Raw genomic sequence first — 25,393 nt, forward strand, 5'->3', positions numbered from 1 at the left:
TTTTTGCTGGTTTAGAAGTAGGCAGTGTTGAGAAGGTCAGAGAGTCAGTCTGGAGACATTTTTGTTTAAAGTCCTAGAGCGCTGAAGAAATAATGAAGCTACAAAGATTCACAAATGCCAGAGGGGGCAAAGTCCAGGTTGTAAAAAAGGGAGACACCTGACCTCCACTGGGTAGGTCCAACATGTGAGTTGTATCAGTAATGTACTAAACACGAATTAGTCTGGATGTGAGCAGCCTGGCTGACTAATTTCAGGGCCTTGATATTATAGACCACTATCACTTTCATCCTTCAGCACCATATGGCACCTTCTTTGGAGATTAGTTACAAAGTAGAGAACCACGCCTTTCTTTTTATGAGAGAGAAGAAATTGATGGTATTATTATTGTTTCATTATGTGATAGAAGAGAAATAAGGCATATAACCGATACCACACAGCAGAGACTCCTTGTCCTGTCTCATACCTTTATTCAGATGCCAGCAGGGTTGAAGGGTCTGCTGCACTCTTTTACCCCAGTTTATCTTTTCTGCTTCTTCCCCAAGAGCCCTCTGTAACAATGTCATCCTCTCTACCCAAGCATTGAATGCTGCTCCTTACCGACCTGCCAAACCTGCTTTGTGCCAGGGCAGAGGCAGGGAGTTCAGAGGAGCAATATGAACACTCCCTTCTCCAGCTGTCTCACTTCAGCTGAGAGCAGCAGACCAGCCAGCAATTCCTACTCTGATCCTGGGAGAAGCCATATACTGTACCTGTCCCCTAGAATCAGCTTAGAGCTGATTTTAATTCAAAGCCACCTTGTGTTTTGTTTTATTTCACTGTGCATGTCAGCGGTTCTCCACCAGGGAAAGATCCAGGGGTTTGCAAAGGGGGTGCAGGAGCAGCCAAGCCAGCTGCAGGGTGGCTGTGGGTGCACCCCTGCTCCCAGCCTCCCACTCCACCCCAACCCACCAGCGCGGGCAGGAGCCACTACAGACTTTTTAAAGTTCCCAAAACAGATGAGCATCCCTGCCTTCCCCTTCATACTCAGAGGTTCCCCTCCCCTCCAGTCCCTGCTGCTTTCCACACTGTCCAGGGGCAGGGCTAACGTCACAGCTGTCCCTGCTCACTCCAGCTGCCCAGGCACTGGGCTAAGGTGGGAACAGCAACAGTGTGGGGGGTTGCTGCTGGGTCCCTCCAGGAGCAGGCATGGGGAGCCACTATTGCTGTCGCTGCCATAGGGAGCCCAGGCCCTGCATGGCCCAGCTGGAGCGGGCAGGAGCGGCTCTGAGAGTCCCTCGCCCCCGGACAGCTGGGAAAGCAGCTGGGGCAGACGGGGGACAGAGGAAGGGGAAACATCTCAGCAGGGAGGGGGAGGGGACGGCGGGTTTTCTTCGCTTTGGAGATTTAAGTCCTCCAAGGCTTCAGTTTGAAAGGGAGGGCACAGCTGCGTCTGCCTCTCTTCTCAGCCCTTCTTTCAGACTCGGGCACCTTCGGAGACAGCCGCAGCCCCTCAGCAAAGGCCAGCTCTCCGCCTGCGTTGTTCTTGGGGCCGCAGGAAATAAAAGGTTGCTGTCTTTGAAATCTCTGCGAGTGGCCTTTGCACGCCCAGCAGGGCTGACACCGCAGCACCCAGGAGGGGGTCTCCAAGCATCCCTGGGTGCCTCGGCCTCCCCGGCGGAGTCGCTTCATGTGGATGTTGCGGCCTGCTCTGGCGGGCTGCTCCAGCCTGAATGGCCCTGATGCCAGCGATAGGGGCAACGGCTGGGCTCGTCCCACACACCTGGGCAGAGCCACCGGCCCTGACAGCACCGGACTTCGCCCAAAGGGTGGTGGCATCATGTGGGCACCCGCCTCGCCTCAGCCACTGACGCAGACCCTGAGGGGTGACAGCAGGGAAGGGCACCCAGACAAAGCACCAAGCAGACATTGCGTGACCCCAACTAATCCGCCTCAAGCAAGAGAAAGGAGAGACTTTTATTTTATTTTTTAACGGCAGGTGACGTTTGTGACGTCAGAGCTGGGGGGCATAAAGCAACCAATGCTCTCTTCAGCCGTGCTGACGTCAGGCATACTAGGAACGCGGCGCTCGCAAGCGGGGCAAGGAGAGGGCTTCCGTGACGTCAGAGAGGCCCCGCCCTCCCGAGGCCACAACAAAACGCCACGCTCGGGGGCGGGGCCAACCGCGTTCAGCCAATGAGGGGGCTTCTCGGCGCAAGCCCCGCCTCACGCACGGCGGCGTCGGCCGCCTCCGGCCCCGCCCCCGCCCCGCCCCTGGCAGCGGGGCGATGATGAAGGAAACGGCGGCGGCGGCGGCGGCCGCGGCCGCGGTGCCCGGCTTCCTAGCCAAGCTCTGGGCCCTGGTGGAGGATCCCGGCAGCGATGACGTCATCTGCTGGAGCCAGGTGAGGCGGGGGTTGTGGGAGAGGGGGAGGAGGCGCGGCCGTGGCGTAGGCGCGTGGGGAGGTGGGTGCGCGCGCAGTTGCAGGCCTCGGTCGGCGCGGGCGGAAGTGAGGCCTCGCGGGCGCCCCTCCCCCCTCATGGAACGTTCTTGTGCCGTATTTTTTTGCATGCAGCACCTCCTCTCTCATGTCATGCGCCCCTGGCTTTTGAGAGTGGGAGGAAGGGCCTGCAGACTTCCTGGGAGGAGCTGAGGAGCAGCAGGCGGGGAGCCAGGCCTCCTCCCCATGCATTGTATGGACCCCATGGACTGCGCTGGGTCCACCCACCGACCACGCCCCAGCCCCGCCCAGTGCAGCGCTGGAGCCCTGTGGTCCAGCTGAGGGGCCCCAATGTAGGAATGTTAATTGCCGCTGCTCAGGCAGTTCATGCTGCTGCTACTCCTCTGCTGCCAAGCTGACAGCTCCCCGGGGTCTGGTCTTCTTATATATAATACACTTGCTTCCCCCCCCAAAATTTTCTGCAGCTGGTGTTGGTGGAAAAGGTGCAGGCTATACATGGGGAAATACAGTGCTCTCTGAAGGTGCTTGCATGGGCTTGCAAGCGTCTAGGTCCTGGTGGGCTAAATAGGGGCTGCAGCCAGATCTGGCCCATCAAGGGATTCTGTCTGGCCTGAGGCAGGTCCCTTGCCCCTACCCAGCCCCTGCCTCATGCTGCCACTGGCCTCAGTTCCAGCCCCGGTCCCTGCCCAAGGAGTTGGTGCCCGTCACAGGGACTTGTTGGGAGTATATGGCAGCTCTGCCCTGGGCCCTAGCTCTGCGTTGTCTCCAGCCCTGCTGGTCCATCCCGCTCCTGGATGCTGATCTTCACTCGCCCGCCCATGGCCCCATCCCACCTGTCCAGCCAAGCGTGCCTTGTTTGCAGGGGTCTTGGACTGGTCTTCATGGAGACCTTGCCTGCTCCACCTGGCATTCCCAGATAGGATGTATTGTACCCCCCTGCCATGTGGGCCTAGCACCCCTCCCCTCTGCCCCGGCCCGCAGCAGCTCACCAAAACTCCTTCTCCAGCCCAAATAATTGCCCACCCCCTGATCCAGGTAGAGAGGAAGGCTGTGCAGGCACACAGCAGTGTTTGTATTGATTTGATTTGATTGTGATACCTCACCACTACTAAACTCACAGGCTCCTTGCAGGCCAGATCCAGCCTTGGCAGCAGTGTGGAAGGCCGGGTAGCTACACACCATTATAGACTAGCAAAATAAGATATATTTGAAGCACAAGCTTTCATGAACCCGAGCAAGGCAAGCACTGTGCTGGCCTCGCCTTCACTTGCACACCTGCTGTCAATGGCCATATCCAACAGGGCCTTGTAGCCTCCCATTCTGCAGCTGGCTGCTAGCTGTGACTGAATTCCTGGTCTTCAGAAGCCCTCTGGGCTCCAGGGAATGGCTCTGTGGTCTGCAACTTGCTAAACCATGTCTAACATCTCTGATTTAGATGTTGCATAGCATAGTGTGCTCAGCACTTGGGTGCAGAGTTAAAACATGTGTAACAATGATTTTCACAAATAATACTCACTTTTATAGGATGGAAATGAAATGAGTGAGCACTTGTTTCCCTCTTCAGTATTGGGCTTTGTAATATTCTTTTTAATCTTCACCTTGGCTCCCTGACAACAGGGAGGTAGGACTGCCTTTTGAATCTGCATGTGGATAACATGCAAATGCAAACTCCTAAAACTGAGGTTAGCGCAGATAATATTTAAATCCTATGTCATTTGGACCCCTATTGAGTGCAATGATTTGGTGGCTCTTTTTGGCCTTTTGCAGGAAAAAAAGACATGGATGAGAAGATGCTTCACCATTCCAGTGTGCCTGCACAAGCAGCAGCAGAATGGTTAAAGACCAGCTCACCTCCAGCAAATTTAAATTTGGGAATAGAACAAACCTGAAGCTATTTAGCTCACCATTAGAAAGCTATTTTTATTGCTGTGTTGTGCCCTCTGTACTTTCAGCCTCTCTCTCTGAGGTTATCTAGTTATTTATAATGGTGTTTTATCCACAAGGAATGTTATCAGGAGGAGAGCTGTCCTGGGCTGAGTGAGAGAGCCCTCTTGTGGCACAAATTCCAAGCTGTACAAGTTTCCCTCAATTTATGTGGGTTCTTGATGTGCAAATTTGCTCTTATGCGATGAGCATATTTAGAGCCATAATTCGTTATATGTGAGGTAAATTCACTCTTTTATGCGATCAGCACAGATGCCACCCCCCCCCCCCCCAAGCAGGTAAGTCTGTGGAGGGAGGGGAAAGGACCATGGCCCCATTCACCCCATCCCCGGCTGCAGTGGTCCCAGGAGCGGTCAGCACCAGCTGCCTGCACCAGTGCACGGTTCACCCCAGTGGCTGCAGGGAGCTGGCATCGGCCACTCCCAAGGCAGTACAGCAGCAGATGAGGTGAGTGGGGACAGCCGAGCCCTGAGGGGTTCTGGGCATGGTGCAGCCAAGTGGCTGCAGGTAGCTGGTGCCGGCAGTTCCTGGGGCTCCTGCAGCTAGGGCTGGGTTGAGCGCTGTGCCCCACACCACCCGGGGCTCCGCTTGTCCGCACTCATCCCAGCCGGTGCTGGAGCGGCCCCAGGAGCAGCCGACACAGGAACCTATCCCTATTTCTTACGTTATAAAGTAGGTTTGCTTTATGCAAATTTGATTCATGCAGCGTTTTCCAGGAACATATGTATCACATAAATCAAGGAAAATGTGTACAAACAAAGGTTTTGTTTTCTTGAAGATGTGAGAGGAGTTGAGATCTGTCATCAGAATGACTTTGAGAGATGTTTTCAAATGGCTAGGCCAAACTTAGTTGTAAGGTGTTTACAGACCTCCCTGTCAACTGAAATATTCTTTGTGTATCTCCTCAAGTGTTATACTTTTTGCTATTGCACTAGGGAATTAAATTGACACCAAGCTGTAAAAAACATTTCAGTGATTTATCAGCCTGGAAGAGGTTCATATGTAAGTAACATGGAAATGTTCCATTTGGTCTTTAATCTGTTTCTAGAACGGCCAGAACTTCTGCATTCTAGATGAGCAGAGATTTGCGAAGGAGCTCCTTCCTAAATACTTCAAACACAACAACCTCTCAAGCTTCATACGTCAACTCAACATGTGTAAGTATCCATTTTTCTCATATGTTAACTGCTAAGCTCCCTACTACTGGGGATCAGTTGGAATGTATATAAAGAAGGGAGTAATTGGCTGAAGTTGAGAGCACACTGGGCTTTCGTCTCTGAGATCTATATATGACCTAGCTCACAACTGGTGTCTAGCAGAGAAATTCATCCTAGCCCTAACAGTGTTAATAATTCCCTCATTTTCTAGCATACTGAATTTATGAATGATTTTAAAGGAACAAAGGCCACATGTATACTCCTTCACTTGTTATTTGGAAGATAAAATATTTGTCCATGCTGTTATCTCCATGATTATGTTGAAATGAGATTAGCCACACTGGTAGATCTGGTTGGCTTATGTTCCTTGCTAAACTCTTCTTAGTCCTCCTGGTAAATACGGTGCAGTGTTCATTACATAACAGCACCACAAATAATACAGCTTGTACATTCAGCCAAGCAAGCATATCTGTGTGATGTTATGACACAGGCCAAATACTGTATGTCCTGTTACATTTGTTTCTGTAGTCTTTTTTTATTCAGATACTTCAAAGGACAAGTGGAGAAGAAAACCACACAGAAATATGTCATAGTGAAACTGCTAATATTCATCACTTGGCATTTCTGATTAGAGTGTAGAATATTTGCAACTCGGCAAGTACTTCCTAGGAAAGAACTTGAGGGAAGCCCCTGACTTACCCCCAATTTGAGCTAAATCCTAATATATCTAGTTCGTTACAAATACAGGATCCTCCTCTTTCTTTAACCAAAGGAAACTATTTCTGTTTTGAGCCCTTTTGAAGGAAAAGAAGGATATAGAGTACATTCACAGTATATTAAACCAGTAACTTAAATGAATTTGGGTTGGATTGATAGTGATACTCTCACTTAATCACTGGGGAATGTTGTGAAGTTACTGAGGAACAATGTGTCCTTGGCTGAGTAGACTTGTAGACTCAACCCCAGCAGAGTTGATTTACTTCTCATATTAGACACAAGGGATAAGAGGCTCAGTTAACCGCTTGGCATTTGTTTGTTTCTCTTAGTGTCTAGTGGTTGAGATTCCAACTCTGAGTGTCAAAGGATTAAAGGAATGAACACGTGGTTAAAAATCTTTTGGTGAAATTGGACTTCAACATTTAAAGCTCCTCTATCTCCCTGTGGAAGCACAGTGTGATGCCTTGTATCCAGTCGGGTCTGAGCAGGCTGAGTTCAGTTTTCAGACGCTAATGGTGTCAGGATGCAGTGCTCTAAAGTTTCCAACATAATTAACATCTTAGTTGGGAGAATTAAGGATTCACATTACCACTTAGAAATGGGTCTTGTAACTTTCTCAGAGTATTTAAAACACTGATGGAAATAGAACATAGTCTCACCAGGCTTTTTTTAGATGAGACATGCTGTTTAATGCCACCTGTCTGCTGAATGATGTGGGAAGAAGGATATGTGTTTCTGTGAATGCAGTTTGAGTTCTACTCATTGGTCCTTAAATTTCAATTTCTGGTCCCTGGTGATACAGGACAAATAAGTATTCTGGCATCTAGTTGCTTGAGAGGGCTGGAGCAAGAGATCAGAGACCTCAAAATCTTATAGACTTTAGTGCAGCCAGGAATTTACCCATGTTCTTTAATAAGGCTTACATTTTATTTAACTTCTCTGATTTCTTAGAAATCACTCACATGTAGCCCTTAACCTTCTTTGTTATGCATGCTGCACAACTAGCCTTCACTTGAGTTTCCTGGGAGTAAGAACTGTGCTAACACTTTCTAGTAGTGCTGGCAATACCACAAGTGTTCAGCAGCAGGCAAAGAACTCTTTACAGCTAAGTGGTTGAAAGCTGGGGAAAAGCCCTTGAGGTCCCTTTAAATTCCCATTCTCTAACACTATTCTTGTGTGCTGTAGATATTTTAGTCTACTTGATTTTGTTGGTGTTTTTTGTTTTGTTTTTTTTTTTTTTTACTGAAGTGCCTGTTGTAAGAGTGAGCGTTAACTTGAGTTTATCTATTAGGAGAAATAAGTGCACTATTCTTTCACCTCAGATGGATTCAGGAAGGTGATTGCATTGGAGAATGGCATGATTATGGCAGAGAAGAGCTCAGTCATTGAGTTCCAGCATCCTTACTTCAAACAAGGGAAAGCACACTTACTAGAAAACATCAAACGCAAGGTATAGTGCACAGAGTGTGTGTGTTGTACAAGCATGCATGTCTGCATGTTCATGAAAGGAAGTTGTATATAGAATGAATACTTTGCTGGCTGGGTTCAAGGAGTCGTGATTTGCTTTAAACTAACCCTTGGAACTTTGAGGGCAGGCAGCTCAATGGACCAACCTCATCTAATGGCTGGTGTCTTGCCTTTTTGATGTCCAGGCCCTGTGCTTATTATCTTGTTTTGTCTGCAAGTCTCGTTTTCTGCTTCTACAGAGCACACATGTTGGAAAAGTTCATTTATATTGTTGTGTACAGTAATATGGTTCCTAAGAATGTTCCATCAGGTGGAGTCTTCTGCCTTGATTGCTGAAGGTCCACTATCTAGTTAATGCCAGGAACACTTAAACTGAACCATGGATCAGGCTGGTAAACCTATTTTCTACTGTATTGCAAATATGAGCAATTCTTGCAGTGAATAAAATGGCTATCAGCCTTTCCCACTGTTTTACTAGCTGGAGGAGAATCAGCATTGTAGTGCCTGCTATAAACTTGGTTTCAGGCTCCCATCAGTAATGCAGGCTGGAATTCAGGGCCTTTCTGAGCCAAGGATGTTAGGAAGCATTTTGCTTTCACTTCCCAGGGTCCCTTTCTGGAAGTTGGTTACTGGCATCCTCAACCACACTAGCACAAGATCGTAGAGTAGGGCTAGGCAAGAATTACTGAGTTATTAATCCATCCTTTGTATTTTAAGGTTATTTCAGGAATTATGTCCATGTGGTTTGCCATAGTGTATCGGTGCTACTCTCCAAACAGTTGGTTTCTGATTTATATCTTTGTTTTCAGTAAGCAATATAAAGTGCCTGAATTTATCTTCAGACTGTATTCTAAAGAAGAGATCTCGGCCCCTCCAGTTGAGAGAGAACATCTTGTGTATATTCTGGTGAGACTCTTCTTCAGCTCATTACCAGCTGCAAGAACAGTGCTAGTGGATTGTAAGGGGACCTGTAGTAAGGCCAGATGTCTGCACTGTTGGAATATTGTTGGGAGGAAATCTGAATGAAGGAGGAAGAAGGGCTTCAGCAACGTAAAATGTATGCAACTAGACCCTTAAGTCTATTGGCTGTTTTGCAATGACTTAATGGTGATACCACAGTGGCTGGGTCTTTGTAAATGCTACAGAGGACTAAAACAAATCTCTGTGCTGAAAAGTAACCGATGATGTTGCTTTTATTGCTGTTGAGCAACAAGCAGCGCTTTGCTTGTGCTGTTGGGTTAAGGCAGACTTTGCTTCAAGCTCTAGGGAGCAGGCTTTCGTTTCATCAGTAATGTGGAGAACACTTGAGGACAGAGTATTCTGAATCCATGCTGCATTTTCAGTATAAAACCTTGTATAATAGTAGCCCTGCCATGATAGCCACTGCTTATCTTTCTGCGTAGTTTTGGTATGTGTGGGTGAGTGTGTGCGCATGCATGTAGTACTGATAAGGTCCTAATGAAAATCATGATCAATCTTTAAGTGCCTTCACAAACTATTGGGAGTCAAACCAAAGGTGGCCTCTTACAGCACACTAGGCTGTAGCTTTATATTTTCAATCCTTTCTAATCCCATGATGCAGTTGCATAGTGTTCATCTGTAGGCTCAATCTAATTATGTTTTTCCTTATTCAAGCAAAATGTGCAATTGAGTAAGATCCCTAATGCACCTGTGACCTGATCTCATTTTAGGCATCTTCAATGAAAACAGAGGATCTCAAAGTCTGTTTGGAAGATTTGCATAAGGTGCTTTCTGAAGTTCAAGAAATGAGAGAGCAACAGAATAGCATGGATGTCAGACTGGCTAATATGAAGAGGTGGATGTGTCCGTTTTTCAGCTTCATCTGTGTATTGGTCTTAGATTCCTTTAAAAAAAAAAAAAAAAGAGCCAGACCTTAGTTTCACAGCTTGTGTAGGTTTTATTAGTAAGACTCTCATGAGTCTACATGGTATCATTTTTCCATGAATAATTCCTACTGCAGTATTTTGTCTTATTTGTTTATGTGGCTCAGTTAACATCTCTGAGACCACAGTTACCAATCTGGAACCTCTGGACCGTCAGATTCATAATCAGTATCAAAAGCTATGCCAGCCTTTCTACTATACAGCAAGAGGGATGTTAGCCTTCTTAACACAAAAGTGGGTCAATTGGAATTGAGAGAAGGTCTGCAAGTTTCTGTTTAAGTGGGCATTGCATGTCCAAGTCTGTCCTTGCAGACCTGTTTATCTGGATGCTGGGTTATTACACTTTGACCTCTGTCAAGACAGCAGCATCAACCAAGGCTCTTTAGGTATTTTTACCCACTCCTAGTCATTTTCTGTGTTTCTCTGAAATTTTCATTTGGACTACATATGGAGATGGTCTATGCTATACCAAGTCTATTTCTGGACATAAGTTCTCAGCTTTCTTCTGAGGACTTAAGTGACTCTTGAGGCTGTGGATGGACACCTCAGATCAAGCTGAGCAGCAGAGAGTATTAAAATTCTCAGTACAGTTGGTTGAGCCTGGTAGGAGATGGAGTGAGTTTAAGCCAAAATCTGAACTGGTGGGCTTGAGTCACTGATTTCACTTTCCTGAGGAAGTAATGTTTGGTTCTTCAGGCTGATATTAGACTCTGAAAATTGTGGAACTAGAGTGTGTCAAATAAACTCTCTGTTCATCTGCTGTCTTCTGATTTATTCTGCATTGCAGAGAAAATAAGGCCTTGTGGAAGGAAGTGGCAGTTCTAAGGCAGAAGCACAGTCAACAACAGAAGCTGCTGTCTAAGGTACCATTGCAGCATCTTCAGTGCTACCATCCTTATTCCTGCCTCTGTGATACTTCAGGGCATTCTTTGCTTATGTAGAATGACAAATGACAGAGTTGAACAGGCTCTATTAGTACAGTCTTGAAAGTGCATTCACAATTCTTATTCATCTAAAAGTACTGTAACAGAAAATTTTGAGAGGAGTGCTAAGAAGGAGTTACAGGAAAAAAATGACTAAGCAATTTAGGGGTGTGTGAAACAGGCTGTATTTGATTCGGATTCAGCCCGATTCAGGGGACAGTGATTCAGTTAGTTGATTTGGATCACTGTCCCAATTCAGTTCGGCCAAATCTGAAGATTCAATGCTGATTTGGAGAAACAGCAATTTGGCCATAGACACAGCTTTTAAATGTTTTTCCTACGTACCTCAAGGTACCAGGCATGGCCATGAACGCTGTGATGGTGGGGCGGATAGAGCATCTCACAGGAGCGCTGGGACATTTCTTCCCCCCTGGTTTGGTGATCGGCTGTGGGGGGGGGGACCCCAGCTGACCCCCCCAGACCCAGGAGGTACCAGTTGCTGGGGGGGGGGGGTCCCCTGTGTGGTCTGCAGTGGACCGGAAGTACTTTTGGTCCACTCCTGGGTCCACCACTGAGCACGCTAGGGAGCCCCTCCATGCTCCCGTGGGACAGTTCATCCACCCCAGCATCATAGCATTCATGAGCCGCCTGGTATCTTGAGATATGTAGAAAAAACTTTTAAAGCTGTGTCTATGTCCAAATCATCAAATCTCTCCAAATTGATTCGAAGGGTTCTGATTCAATTCAGAGAAATTAAAGGGTTTCCTGATTCGATTTCAATTTGGAGATTCAGCCACCGATCGGGCTGAATCGAATCAGCAAACAAAGCTTCACGCAGCCCTACTAAGCGTGTCTTTTAAAAAAAAAAAAAAAAAGGGTGAAAAAGACGGAGGCTGAATCTCTTGAAGCAAAGACCATCAGACAGCAGGGTGAATCTCTGGTTAATAGATAATCTGTTTCTTACTGTGAGGCCTCGTAGACCCTGTGTGAGATGGCAATTTGGGTATGGCAGGGTTCTGGGTGGTGAGCAGAAAGATGAAATTGTGGGGAAGTAGAATTAGATCTTGGAGATTCAGAGCATACTTAACTTTGAAATTCACAATTTCTCACTGGCTTTGTTAAGCTTCAAATATAGGAATCATTTCTGTAAAGCAGCTCCCTTGTCTGCTGTCCTGTCCATGATGATAGTTAATGTTGGATATTGGTAGATCAGAGAGGATAGTAGGTCTGGAACAGACCAGCTTGGTCACTGGTGGTGCTGGCAGACATAAAAAAACACCCAAAATGGCACTTTACTTTAAACTTGGCGTATTCCCATGCATGGCCAAAAGAGGCCTGTTCAACCTGTCTCACCTCATGTCTGTAAAAATCAGGTGCTTTAGTGGGGCTTTTTGTTGCTGTTATCTAATAGTTGATTGAATCAGCTTCAGCTAAAAGCTCCAAAAAGCCCTGCCAAACTGCTCAATCTTTACAGATGCTGCAGGGCCAGGTTGAAGTAACTCAGGAGCTTCTGGAAAAGCAAATTTTTTTTTTTTTAACATTTGCAAGCAGCCTGAGTCCAGTATTCCACAAACCTTATAAATCTTAAGCTCAGAAGAGAGGGTTAAAAATACTCCTAACTGGGATAATTTAATTTGGGGGGCAAATTCAGGTGGGTTTTTTCTTAATATGAAGACCAGTATGAGTAGGTATTGGCTGCATTAAATTTACCTACAATTAATCCATCAGTAATTCTGTAGCTATGCTTTGTATATCATAGTATTTATCTATGCTTGTACAGAGTTGTACTGAGTCAAGTCTGGATATTAGTCTGTGTGCTAATTATATTTTCATCTGTTTCCTCAGATCCTACAATTTATCCTAAGTTTGATGAGAGGAAATTATATTGTGGGAGTGAAGAGGAAAAGGTAACTGTCAGTTGTTTAACAAGTTAATTTAAAAAAGGATTTTCGTAAGTTCAGGCATTTGCGCAAATGTTTCTGTTGAAATACTATTAAAGCAGTACATATTTGTAGAGTTCAAGGAAGTCAAGCCAGTAAGCTGGTGAAAGTTGCTGATGAAGCACCTGACTTTATTTAATGGAAGTACAGAGAGAATGCTTACTTTTTTTAGTTTAGAGCAATGACTAGAATGTTCAAATTTGAGAGACCTTGTTCTCTTTAAAATTATGAATAATAATTAGATGTGGGAATGAGACCAACTCCTAACATTTTGAAAGACATTGGTCAGAAACAATTAGTTCAATTTCCTCTAAACCCAGTGGGTATTTTTACACGTGCAAGAGCTGGGTGCTTTGAAAACAGGCCGGTGTTGCAACACTTGCAGTTGTACATAAGCAGCAAAATGTGCATCAATGCTAAGAAAATGGCAGCAGCACACTTTTGAACTAAAACACATTGGAGGTGCTTTGGTTCAGAAGCACACTGCTGGCATTTTCTGTGCGCTAACACATGTTTTGCCACTTACACAAATGCGTGCAGTGCAGTTCACTTCAGCTTACATATGGAGCAAACTCAATTCCGAAGCGACAGATCTCTCATGTGGTTTGAGACAGAAAAGTATGTGTATAAATGTCCAATAGTTTATTTTAATAAATCAGTCTTAAATACAAAACACAGTACTTTTAAAAAAATACATTCATATGTAAAGAAAAAGTGTAATAAAACAATTTAAAAACTCATTTTCTGAATATTGAACAGTCTTGGCTCTCGTCGAAATAGAGGTAAGTACAAACCAGAAGTATAGAAAAAGCCATCTAGTTTAAAAATAAAAATCATTAACTATTTTAGACATAGTAAAAAAAAAAAATCTTAAACTATTTTCTTAAATAAACATGTACAGCTAAAAAAATGCTCCAAATTCAGAATGAAAGCTGTATTTATCAACCAATGGAAGCCTGCTTTTTTAAAGATAACTAAAAATGCAAGTACATACCAAAATTTATATCCAGAATTTCCTGTTTGCTGATTTATTATTTTTTTAAATGGACTGTGAAAAGATGGGGGAGGGAAAATCTAGAGTTGTACAATTTAAGTAGAAATGGTATAAAATCACCAAGTTTAAACAAATCCTCACTCCTTCCCAGACATAGATTTGAAAGTCTTCAAAATCTTAAGATCACTTCTCTCTACCACCTGCGCATGACAGGGTGAACAGAGTATGCACTGAAAGTTTTTTCCACATTCTAGGAGGTTCTGGAAAAGTACCTACTTGATTGTTCTGCATCACTTAAATAGCATCCCTGTCTTCACAAAACTAGGTAGTTTCAGCAAGAGCTGCTATTTGTTTGTTGTTTGAAATCAGACATTGCTAAAAATTATATTTTAATCGTGCATTAAAAGTGTATTGTCGTTTCTCAGGTCTTTGACAGATGCTTCAGGTGCTTCACCTTCCAAATACAGCTGTCAGTATGTTCGCATACCTGTGGAGAATGGTGAAACAGTAAGTTTTGATAGGGACAGGAGCACTGGGCTAGATGTGCTCATGGGTACAGTGTCTAATAACTGAACTTATAAACATAAATATTCTCAGCTGTAGTTAAATACTTTAAAATCTGATTTGCAAAGGGTTAAACCAGGGGTGTCAAACGCACAGCCTGCACAGTCCCACCATCCAACCCCTGTCACTGCCCTTGGGTTTGAGCAGACCCATATGGGACGCAGGGCCAGTCTGTGGGCTGGATCTAGCCAACACACTACTCACAGGCACCATGTGTAGTGTGGGTCTTAGACTAGCTGGAACAGGCATCATGTGACATTATCTGGCCTGGGCAGCCACCGTATGCGCACAGCTGCTGCTCTGGCCAGACTGTGCTGTAAGCGGCACCACTTCCAGCTGCTCCAAGCACATGCAGCTCAGATTTCAGACTAGCTGCAGCAGCTACTGGACAGGTATGCTGGGGGAGGGTGAGCAGGAGAGGGAGAGGAAAAAGGGAGGAAGTGGGAGTCAGTGGCCTGATCAGGCCTGTGGACTAACCCCATACCACTCATCTGGTCCAGGAGCTGGATAAGTTTAACACCCCTGAGTTAAACCATTTATATGTCTCTCAAACTATGGAAATAGAAAAATCTGAATGGGAAAATAGACATTGCAGTAAGAATGGAGAGCTGGCACTGAATAGGCCAGATCACTGACTTTGGTTTTTATTGTTTCCTCTACCAAGCAGGTAGCTGTTTCTGGACATACCTCAGACAGTGAGGATGAGAATGGTATGGGCATCATCATTCGAGATGTCACCAACACTCTGGACAGTGCCACAGAAGGGTTGCTTGCTGTCATGCATACGAGTGGAAATGATGGGTATGAATGAAGACATAAAATGGCTTGCACCTAAATCCTGTTTAACACTTGTCTTTATTTCTTGAATATAAAAATGGAATAGCCCATCTCAGTTTTCAAATACATGTATGCACTCCCAGGTTAAGGTGTTAGAATCAGCTTTCTGGTGTGTCACAGAAGCCCTTTTTTAGCAACAGCCTTAGAGCTTTTTCTTTCTTTTATGAATGCGGATAGCTTCATTTTGAATCAAAGTCCAAACTTTGAATTTAATTCAGTCCAATCATTTGCTCACTTAATAATTAAGAACATGCCGAAGCATCTGGCAAAATAGGGAGATATGGCACATTAGTACTGTGCTAATAGCAGTTAGCTGATCATGTTATGCAGAACAAAATGTTTAAAGGGAAGAAGCTCTTGTGCATTCAGCCTCAGACCCTTGTAGAATGTCTGGGAGGAGCAATAAAAGAAACGAGCACAGGAGTGTCGTACTACAATGAAAGAAAGGCTTCAGAGCCTGCATCACATTAGCCCAAATGAACTAAAAACTCTAGCCTGACAAATATTTACAAAATGCAGCAAAGCTTAATCTATTGGAAACTAAGAAAGAAGGAAACCGGCATTTGTTCACTTTAGTTAGTGTCAGGAAAAGGATGTTGGTCCCTGGTGAAAACAGTTTGTGACTAAACTAAGTGTTATGTAAAGCCTGGATTCTGCAAACTTGCCTGTGTGTCCTATCCTGGATAGCTGCTGTTAATATCCAATGCCAAATTTATCACCCTGCTTCAGGTCTTGGGAATTCCAAGGGTCTAACTAACATGTTCCCCAATTTTTTTTATTTTTTCTTTTTTTTGGAGGAGGACATGTGGGGCACTACTGTTTCTCCACCTTCAAACGCTTCCATTTTGGCAAAGTAGAATTTTCTGCTGAATTGATTCTTTGTCTATGATGAAAGCATGTTTTGTTTTGTAGTCTCTTACAAAGAAACCAGATTATTTGTGAATTCACAGGACTTGGTTTTAAATAAGACAAGGCATTGACATTTGAAATATTAAACCTACAGTAAGACGTGCTGCAGAAGCCAAGCTATTCTAAGTTTCACTTCATTATGCACTGTATTTCCCAGAGAGACCCAAGCAGTTCAACAGTCAGACTCAACTGTCCAGGAAGCATCACCGCCTGTTGAGTTGGATCCTGTGGAACCACATTATCCAGTTCAGGTCATTGACAATGGCTGCAAATCTTGTGAAATAGAAAAGGATGTGGTAGAGTTGTATGCTCCACAGACTAATTCTCCAGAAGACCCTGCATCCATGATAGACTCTATCTTGAATGAGAGTAGCTCTGCAACCCAAAACGATAGTCTGTTGGACAGGTATGGAATACAGTGTTAACAATTTCGATACATGCTTGTATTCTTATAATTTGTGTTGATTTTATAAAGGCATCTATTACAGAGTCCTAGAGGTTTGTAGATAATGGGGTATGATAATAGTTCCTTCGTTTCTTCCCTTAAACATAACTTTCTACTCCAAAAATTTCAAAATTTTTTTGGAAAAGGGCTGAATCTTGTACCATGTGCTCAAGCCCAACAAACTGTGCCTGCTGAGCAGATAGAGCAGATGTTTAGCTGAGGGTCATTCTGTGAGGATGTTGAAATAGAGAGATTCCTTCTGCTGCTGGGGGGGGAGTTTCTGACTGTCAGGACTCATACTGTATATAATAAGGCTTTAAAAAAGAAATCGGCACCTTGATGTGCACCCAACAGGAAATGGGAAGCCAATGAAGGTGATAAAAAAAAATCATGTAATACTGCCAGCTGCTGGACCTACTTACACAAGTGCTGGTTCTTAGGGTCCTTTACCAGTTGTTCCCTGTAGAGCTTGATGCAAGCGAAATAACTAATTAGAGAGTCATGAGCAGCATTGATCAGTTCTGGATCAGCAAGTTGGCTATGAATGCTTTAGCACCGGTGGCTGAAAACAAGCCTCTGCTTTATCTTTAGTAGGCAGTGAAACAAGTGCCCTTACATTGTGACTTTTGCTTCAAGTCTTAAGTATAGGAGTCCTACATACCTGGTCATACATACATTCCCTTTCAAGCCCCCAGCATCCACTCCATCTTGCTGTGTTTCAGTTTCAGCCCAAACTCTTCTAAGCCCATTGTCAGCCAAGTTTTACATGGCAAGAATGTATTTTACCTCTACTTTTAATGGAAAATTAGCCATGCTTATGCCATTGAGGTCCTGACAGTATCTTATTCTCGCTCCCACTTTCCTTCTCTCATACGTACTGGAATAGAAATCTAGTATGAAAGAGACATCTGAAGGAAAAAGTAATTTCCAAAATACCAGTGTCAAATCTAAGTTCCCACCTGTTCCAGGGTACCTGTTAAGTCTCACTGCCCTGTTCGGTGTGTGTGTTTGGTCAGATAGGACTGTATAGTGCAGGACACTGAAGTGTGGCGTGGGAGACCAGGAGACTTTTGTGTAGCTAACAAGAACCTGTTCTAGGTCCTGACTGTCCCTTATTGTATGGAGTTGTGGTTTTTTTTTTTCCCCCCACAGCTGTAATGAATACTTGGCAATTAGCTCATTTCCTAGAATTCTTCGTACCTAGCTCTGTAGTTGGCATATGGCTGCATTTTGTATTAATTTTTTTTTTTCAGGGAAGAGATTCAGGATTTCCTGAATTGTATTGATGCCAGCCTTGAGGAGCTCCAAGCAATGCTGTCTGGGAAGAAATTTAATTTTGACTCTGAATCATATAGTGACGTAAGTGTCCATTTCCATATGTGGCCTTTTTTGACTTAATTAGACTTAAGGCTTCCCTCAGGAAATAATACAGACTCTTAGGTTTCATTTGTTTCTTGGCTGTAGAAAAATAATAGAACAGCTCTTCTCCAAAGACCACAACAAGTCAAAATGTCTTTGACACTGGAAATCTCTGGTTTTATCTTATGAATCTATGTGTAGGTATTTCCTAATGTGTGATTCACTTCAGCACCCCCGAAAGGATCTCATGGCACTCCAGAGAAACACAGCACCCTTAAGTATCACTGATATACTGGGCGCATCTATGCATCGCTATACAGCGCACTACGGCACTGTAGCAATCATGCAGGTCTACACAAAATCACCAGCTACGTCACTATAGAGGTGTGCTCCCTGGATATAGCACACTGCTATGGCAGCATACTGACAAAATCTATTCACGTGCATGGTCCAGTAACTGCCTGTACTGCGCCATGCTTTAGTACTTCCAAAAGGAAGTACTAAACTGTTGTACCATATGGTAACTTGTAAACGCACCTATTATGTATAGTATTTTTCTCTGCTTTCCATATATTGGGAAGGGTAGTGTTTGTTTATAATGAGTGTATTTAAGATTAGGGGGTTGATAGGAGATTAGTGCTGCTGATAAAAGTGAAAAAAACTTCCTACCTTCTAGGCTTATGAAGAGAAACTTCTAAATGCTTCTAGATTTTTAAGCCAGAAGGCTCTACAATAAAGTAAATAGAATTGTGTGACACACAGGAGACTGTCCTGTTATTGCCAAGGATGACCTTTGCAGTATGGACTCTCCCTTCTCTCTTCTGTGATCCTACATAGTCTTATGATTTTCTGTGAAGACATCTCACATCCTGTCCCTTTTCTTCAGACCCCCAATGCAGAGCTTCCAGACTTGGATGTGAATTTGATGGATGCTTCCTCCAGTGCAGAGAATGTAAGTGGTGGGAAAGATTGATGAGGTGATGAACACAAGGGATGAATCTTATCTGACTGGCAATTAATAAGGCAGTTTATACATTTGTTTTTTCCTTTGGTGGAAAGGCACAAATAAAATTACTTGAGGCACAAAATGAATACATTGCTCTAATTGGTTTCACTATGCCGAGCGAGTAACGATTAGAAATGATGAAAACCATGAACTTGAAATCAAACCAGATCTGTTTTTTAAATTCTCAGGTGTTTGTACTCTACATAAACACTTTGTAATGCCTGTTATATGTCTTGTTAATGTAGTGTATTTGAAAAATGTTGAGCTTCTATTTATTAGGCCTGTGTGAAGTGGCTAGTATTCACTTCGGATTTGGATTCAGCCAATTCGGGGGACAGTGATTCAATTCGGTAGTTTGAATCACTGTCCTGCATTGATTCGGCTGAATCGGATTCGGAGATACAGCATCACACAGGCCCCATCCCCTGCCCAGCCCTAGCTTCTGGGTCTTTGGGGGGGGGAAAAGAAAAAGCCCCCACTCACTGGCTGCTGCCAGGCAAGGGGGCGATCCCTGCTATCCCCCTACTGTCCCGTAATACAGGATGGGCTCTGCCACGAGCCCCCTGGCCCCAGCCCGTTCTCCCAGCCCCGCTCCCCATGGCTGCCCCGCCTGCCCCAGCTCCCAGCCCTTCAAAAAAGCCCGTATTCACTGACTCTTGCCAGGCAGGGGGCAATCCCCACTGCCCCACACTGCGCAGAGGGGAGGCTTTGTCGCAAGCCCCCAGAAGACCCGAGACCATTGTAGCAGCTGCTGAGTTTGGGGGGGATTTGTTTTGTTTTTTTTAAAGGGCTGGGAGCTGGGGCGGGCAGGGCAACCAATGGGGGGCTGGGAGAGCGGGCAGAGGTTGGGGGGCTCGTGACAGCCCCCCACACAGCAGGGGGCTGCAGGGATCACCCCCCGACTGGCAGCAGCCAGCGAGTGGGGACTTTTTTTTTAAACAACTGGGAGCTGGGGCTAAGCAGGACAGCCATGGCAGGGCTGGGGGAGCGCGTGGGGGTCAGGGGGTGCTAAGGGGGCTTGGAGGAGCAGGGATGGGGCCTGGCAGGAGTCCCCACCATGGTCCCCCTCCCTGCTCCTCCAGCCTCCCCGCCCCCTGCTTACCAGCATGGAGTCCAGGTCCAGCTCCCTGCTGCAGCAGACCAGAGACTGCCCAAATCACTAAAGCCCTTTGAATCTTTTCTAAATTGATTTGGAGATTAGTCCCCGATTCGATTCGGATTTGGAGGTTCAGGCGCTGAATCGGGCCAGATCTCCTCCAGATCAGCACCCAAAGCTTTGCACAGCCCTACTATTTATGCCCTCATTTTGCCATGGGTCACATTTATTTTCTGAATGCAGCTGGGGAAATATTGGAGTAGGGAAACCTATTTACAAATATGTTACTGGGGAATAGAAAGGAATTCCAAAAATCAGTCAGTCATCTCTGGCAGACAAGGTTCTTTTGAAAAAGATCGCTGTTTTTTTTTTTTTAAACATCTGGTTAGCACAGGTGTGAACAAACTGAGGGGAATAAAGAAGACAAATATTTGCTGAAAAGCTTTGCTGTGTCTTCACAGTGACCAGAAAACCCCAATAAAGTGGGGGGTTTTTGTTTTGTTTTTTGGGTTTTTTTGTTTGGTGTTTTGTTTTTTTATCAGATCCATCTTCCCAGCATATTTCTGAGGGGAGAGACCTGCCATGTGTGGATAGTTTTTAGACTAGTTCTTAAATTCTTTTTCTGCTGTGACAGCTTGTGTGAATATGGATTCTCATTATGCAAACTTTTAAAAAGAACCCTTTCGTTTTTCAAACAAACTTCTTCACCAGTTTGTTTTGGATCAAATAAATTGGAGTAAAATGTTGGCAGCTTTTATCAGCTGAATTTAACTTTTAAATATTACCTAAAACATTTCTATCATGGGCTATCATGCTGAATAATAGAGCTTCCTGTTTTAGGATGAAATGAATCTGAATGGGGGAATGTTTTTTCTCTAGAAAGCAAATTCTTCCAAAATTTGGATGGGGAACATTTTTCATCCATATAGCACCAAGCCTATCTGATTTCCACCCCCCCAATGCCCTCATTGGCAGCAAATAGATTTCTTGTGGGGTATGAAAACCTGCTTTCATTTTATTTGGATTGATGAGAGCTTACAGGGAAAGAAAGTATATATGGGTTTTGATTAATATCGTGAGTGCTTGTCCTCTCCTTTATGTCCTCCTCATTTAACTTGTTAATAAAAAAGTTAGAAACTCCCTTCTACTATACATGATGCTTTACTCTGTATTTTCTTCCCTTTTAGCTTGAGAAATTGCCTGACAGCACTGAAGAGCTAGCAGCAACTGAGGGGGAAACATCAGGAAACAAAGGTGGGCAGGGAACTTGCCTACAATTTTTTGTTGCAAACAAATCAGCGTATAGCTTTCTCTGTGCATCACATCTATATTTGTGAGCCCAATCTGTTCCATAGTTAAGGCTTTTGGTGGGGAGGGGGCTGATGGCTTGTGGGAATTTATAGACTAAACTGAATCTTGGTCAAGTTCTTGAGGGTTTAAGGTAGCACCATTGTCTTGGATTCTAGATTTAATTGTTGCCTTTTCCCATCTGCCCTGGTCACATGCTAATCCACCTTGATGTTATTGGAGAGGAGACCAGCTGCCATTCCTAATGGATGTGGGGCTCAGATTACAGCTCTGAAGAATACATTGCTCCATCCATGCCTGTAATGCAGCGTGGTTAGTGCACTTGACACTTAGAGTACATGCTCCCAGCCTAAGGAACTGCCTTGATCTCTGCCTTGGAACTTAATAGAAAAGGCAGGGGAACTTCAAATACACAATGAGAGAGAAAAAGAAAGCCTTACAAAAGGAGGAATGTTGGGGAGAAGGATGAACCTTGATTAAATGAAAAATGGGAGTAGCTCCGTGCAAAGGGTGCAACCTGACAGCAGGTATAAAGTTGAAAGGAGTGCAGCAGGGGTAGTTGGTGGGAAGGTGACTAGATTCAGAGTAAGAGAAAACAGAGGAAGAGAAAAATGCCTTTAATTCACTGCCTTGAAGGCCTAGCATGTCTTCAGATTTGAAGATCTGAGGACAGACAGCCACTTACAAGGTTGAAGAAACAGAAAGTAACATATTGTGTTTGAACCAATGAGTTTTAAAATTTAACAGCAACTGTGGAGGATAGCAAGGGAGACCATCTAAATAAAGTAACAATAGCCAGCAGGTAGGCTAGACTCCAATGCATGCATTATGCTCAGTGGTTGCAGCTACACGTACTTTACTGCACAGTAGGCTAATATGCTGCAAAGTAAAGTGTCACAGTCTAGATATATGACACTATTAGACTGTGGGAAACTAACGCCACTGTAAGATAGCACTGTCAGGGGCAGTATAATACTGGTGGAAAGTGTGGTGGAATAATTAACTGTGCCTAAACACACGTGTGGATGCTGACTGGGCATAAATTTCACCCAGTCAGCCCAAGCAGCAGGTAGTCAGACTCCTGCCTGCTGCCCAGCCACATAGTTCTGTACTTTGGGCACCCTTGTGCCCCAGCCAGACCTGATACCAGAGCCCAGAGTTGGCCCCATGTCTCCCCTGCCAGCCTAACCCTGCTCTGCCCCAGCTTCAATTGCTGCTACCCTGGGCGTACATGTACATTGCTCCCAGGCATGGTGTCTACTCTGGCGCAAACTGTGCCAGAGTTTATTCCTTCGTCTTAATCACATGTGCTGATGCACCCAGTGATTATCATCAGGCTGAAGACAGTCTGCCACATCCTACTTATTTCATGCAAGCTTTAATTGCAGTCCTTGGATCCTCTTGGTTGTGGCCCAAAATTTGGTCATGCTGGTTTGTTTGTTTTTCAAATAAAGAATTTAGGAAGTAATTCCTTTCGTTCCTTTTGGATAAGACCTTACTCTTGCACCTCTTATCAGTCTGACTGGTTTGGTTTGTTGTCTTACTTTTCAACAGACATGCAGGTGATACAGTACAGGGGAAATCCTTTGCTTTCATTTCTCGAAGAATTGCCTTCAATTGAAAGTTCAGGGAAGATGGAGGATCCTAAAGATCTCCTCCTGACCCCGTTGGAGGAGAAACCTGTGATCTCTCTTTCCTCAAGTAGTGAAATAGCCTCCTCAGTGGCAGCTCCAGTGAACCAAGCCGAGCCTCCAGATATACTGGGAATGGATGACCAGCCCTTGCTCTCAGAAGATGCGAATGGGGAGTATAAACTGTTCCCACTCTTACTCCTCAGTCCTGTTGCTAACTTTATAGAAGAGGCCTCAGAGATAGAAACTACTTGAACTTGGAAAAACCTTCCTAAACTCAGCTTCCTGCTATAAAATGTGCAGAAATGATACAAGAATCAGTGAGAAGCTTTGTCACCCTCTTCTACTCCCCCCTCCCACCATTCTCCTGGGCCTAGTAGTCTACAATAACATTGGAAGGACTTTATTCCTGCAATCCAGGAAGAAAGATAAAAGCAAGTTTAAGACAAGAGCTGCACAGCACTGAAGGTACCAGAGGGAGATGATCAAACTCCATATAAATACAACTTTTTTATACAATGATTTAATTGCAAGAGAGGATCTGTTTGTATTCCATTGTAAAGATTAGCAGTTTTTAGCTGGCCAGTAACAGTATGGAGTATTGTAACCTGGCCTGTACTATTCTGAGAGCCTATTTCATTAGGGGACTTGTCTACTAAGCCGGGAGATGCTTCTTTTATTAAGTCTGTGGGTTGGATTATTTGCATCTGTGTAGGGCACTTTTTCCTACTCCTGGGCTTTTTAATATAGACAACACTTTTTTTTCCTATGGAAAATAGTATTTTTTAACATGGTGTATTACTTTAGGGCATGCTGGTGGCTCTTCATTGCTACAGTTACAAGTGTTTTGTTGGTTCTGCACTTTACCTAAAGCTTATTTCTCATGCACATTGCATGAAGAGTTTTCTGGCATAACTTGCATATAAGTGACCTGCATGTATGTTCTCCTTAAGCAAGGATTTTACCAGTCTGGGAGACACTGGGCAAAGTCCAGCAGCTGTCCTTGCTTTGCAAAAAGCACGCTTTTTGCAAGACACATGTTTTTTATGCCCCTCGCAGCTCACTTGGACAAACCAGGAAAGGCTGCACGATGTTGATCTTTGTAATCATAGAACATCTCCTCAATGCTCCTCTCTTCTACTCACAGTATCCTCTTGTTCACATGGTGCTCTGAAACATTGGGCCCAATTTTGCCTTAGCCAAAGAACTCCCTGTGGTGAAACTGGCAAATTCTTAGAACCACTTCCTGCTCCATTATTTAAAAAAGAAAAAAAAGCTTATCCTATAAAATTGCTTCCATCTGAGCACAAAAACAGCATTTCTGTACTACGTGCCAAGTTATTGTCCCTAAACAACTCTGGAAAGTTAGTGTTTGTTAATGCCATAACATGTTAGGACTGGATTTGATGCACAGTCCTGTAGCTAGGCTTGTAATATCCTGCACTTGGAGCTTGTGATGCAGAGTAATGGTGAATTCATTGCAGGAGCTGAGCAAAGACTTACTTCTGTAATATTACAGAATTACCAATTTCACCCACAGGATTGCTATGAAATATTCTTATTTCTTCTTAAACTGTCAAGAACCCAGGTCACCCTAATTCAAACATGGAATGGCTAGCAAGACTAACTTGACTAGTTGCAAAATGAATCTATCTGGAACAATGCAAGTTACATGTTGGGTGTGTGGGAACCTTGTTTATGTTGGTTTTGTTGCTGAGTCTTTGAGTTAACAAGAGCAGTGTTCCTAGTGTGTGTTGTGCATGTGCATACCCTCAGTTGCTGAGTTAATTATTTCAGTACTTTTGTTACTTGTCCTTTACTTATATTCTTTTTCATGTTTTATATTTTTAATTGCCGTCTCTTTAAATATGTAGTGTCCCAGGCAGGTTTGTTGTTTAAGGGAGAGTGAAATGGTCTACAGCCTTGAACTTTAGAAGCAGGTGGGTGGGCGTCGGAGTATGTGCATGTTGTAGCTTCATGCTTTTTTTTTTTTTTTTTTGCAATACGTTAATTTGGTCTGCAGGAGCAATGCAGCATAAACCAGATTCTTCTGGTGCTGTTTCAAACCAATTCCAAATGACATAGATCAGGAAGTGTCTGGTCTTGTATCATTTCTGCTCTAAGCAAGGTTGATTTAAATATCTGCACTTTCTGCTACTGTCTTTATTTTTTATTTTTTCCCCTTTTTTGGTGAGGTGCTGTTTTCTTTCACTTTTTTTCTGGACTCATTAGCTGAACCTAGCCTCTTTCCACATCACTGCAAACAATTTTTTTTGTCTTGTGTAGATTTCTTCCACACACACCCCCCCTTTTTAAGAACATGCTTAACAAACTAGAACACCTATGTTAAAAAGGAAATGGAAACTGCTGATGATGTTTTGTTCATGATCATGTTTTGGAAATGTATATGCTTATGCAAGCTTCCTGACAACAGCATATTCTGGATGGGAGGTTGGGTAATGAAGAGGAACATACAGTGAAGTAATTAAATTCCAGGATTGTAAAATCAGCACTGCTTGTCTCATCTTTTATTGTGTATGTCATCATGCATCTGTTGCAGGATTTCTCAAGGGGGTGCATCAAGCCCATCAGTAGCAGGAGAAGGCTCCCTCTACAATATTGCTGAAGTGCCAAGACTTCCGTAGCGTGTGCTACTGAAAGAGCTGTCAGCAACACATAACATAAAAGGAGATGGTGCATTAGATGGTTCTTGTCCTGAATGAGTATGCCAAATAGTCAAAACACTGGGGAAAA

At 44.2% G+C, this 25,393-nt stretch overlaps 2 protein-coding genes across 3 annotated transcripts in view; one reads left to right on the plus strand and one right to left on the minus strand.

Annotated features, from left to right (window-relative positions):
• HEPH (hephaestin) overlaps positions 1–2,263 on the minus strand; it is a 39,076-nt gene extending 36,813 nt beyond the window's left edge. The window contains exon 1 of the mRNA XM_019487872.2: positions 1–2,263. The gene's annotated coding sequence lies outside the window, so the exon portion shown is untranslated.
• Positions 2,233–25,148, plus strand: LOC102576424 (heat shock factor protein 3). 2 transcript variants are annotated; one of them, XM_006258238.4, is made up of 13 exons: positions 2,233–2,381; positions 5,431–5,539; positions 7,579–7,706; positions 9,415–9,539; positions 10,415–10,490; positions 12,396–12,457; positions 13,910–13,991; positions 14,716–14,849; positions 15,952–16,200; positions 17,493–17,598; positions 18,485–18,550; positions 20,888–20,954; positions 22,563–25,148. In XM_006258238.4, the coding sequence occupies exons 1-13, from the start codon at positions 2,265–2,267 to the stop codon at positions 22,892–22,894; spliced, it is 1,653 nt and encodes a 550-aa protein (XP_006258300.1). In that variant the 5' UTR covers positions 2,233–2,264; the 3' UTR covers positions 22,895–25,148. The 2 variants fall into 2 exon arrangements, with proteins under 2 accessions (XP_006258300.1, XP_014462741.1); XM_014607255.3 differs by having other exon boundaries at positions 2,234–2,381; positions 14,713–14,849.
• Positions 25,149–25,393: the final 245 nt, after the last annotated feature.

The sequence above is a fragment of the Alligator mississippiensis genome, chromosome 8 (genome assembly GCF_030867095.1).
Source record: "Alligator mississippiensis isolate rAllMis1 chromosome 8, rAllMis1, whole genome shotgun sequence".
Classification (NCBI taxonomy): domain Eukaryota; kingdom Metazoa; phylum Chordata; order Crocodylia; family Alligatoridae; genus Alligator; species Alligator mississippiensis.

What these genes read in the sequence shown, in the direction of transcription:
- LOC102576424 (XM_014607255.3), top strand. Translation starts at nt 2,265, where the DNA reads ATGATGAAGGAAACGGCGGCGGCGGCGGCGGCCGCGGCCGCGGTGCCC. An exon ending in AGACTGGCTAATATGAAGAG is followed by an intron (nt 9,540 to 10,414) that starts GTGGATGTGTCC and finishes TCTGCATTGCAG; the next exon opens with AGAAAATAAGGCCTTGTGGA. An exon ending in GTGGGAGTGAAGAGGAAAAG is followed by an intron (nt 12,458 to 13,909) that starts GTAACTGTCAGT and finishes GTCGTTTCTCAG; the next exon opens with GTCTTTGACAGATGCTTCAG.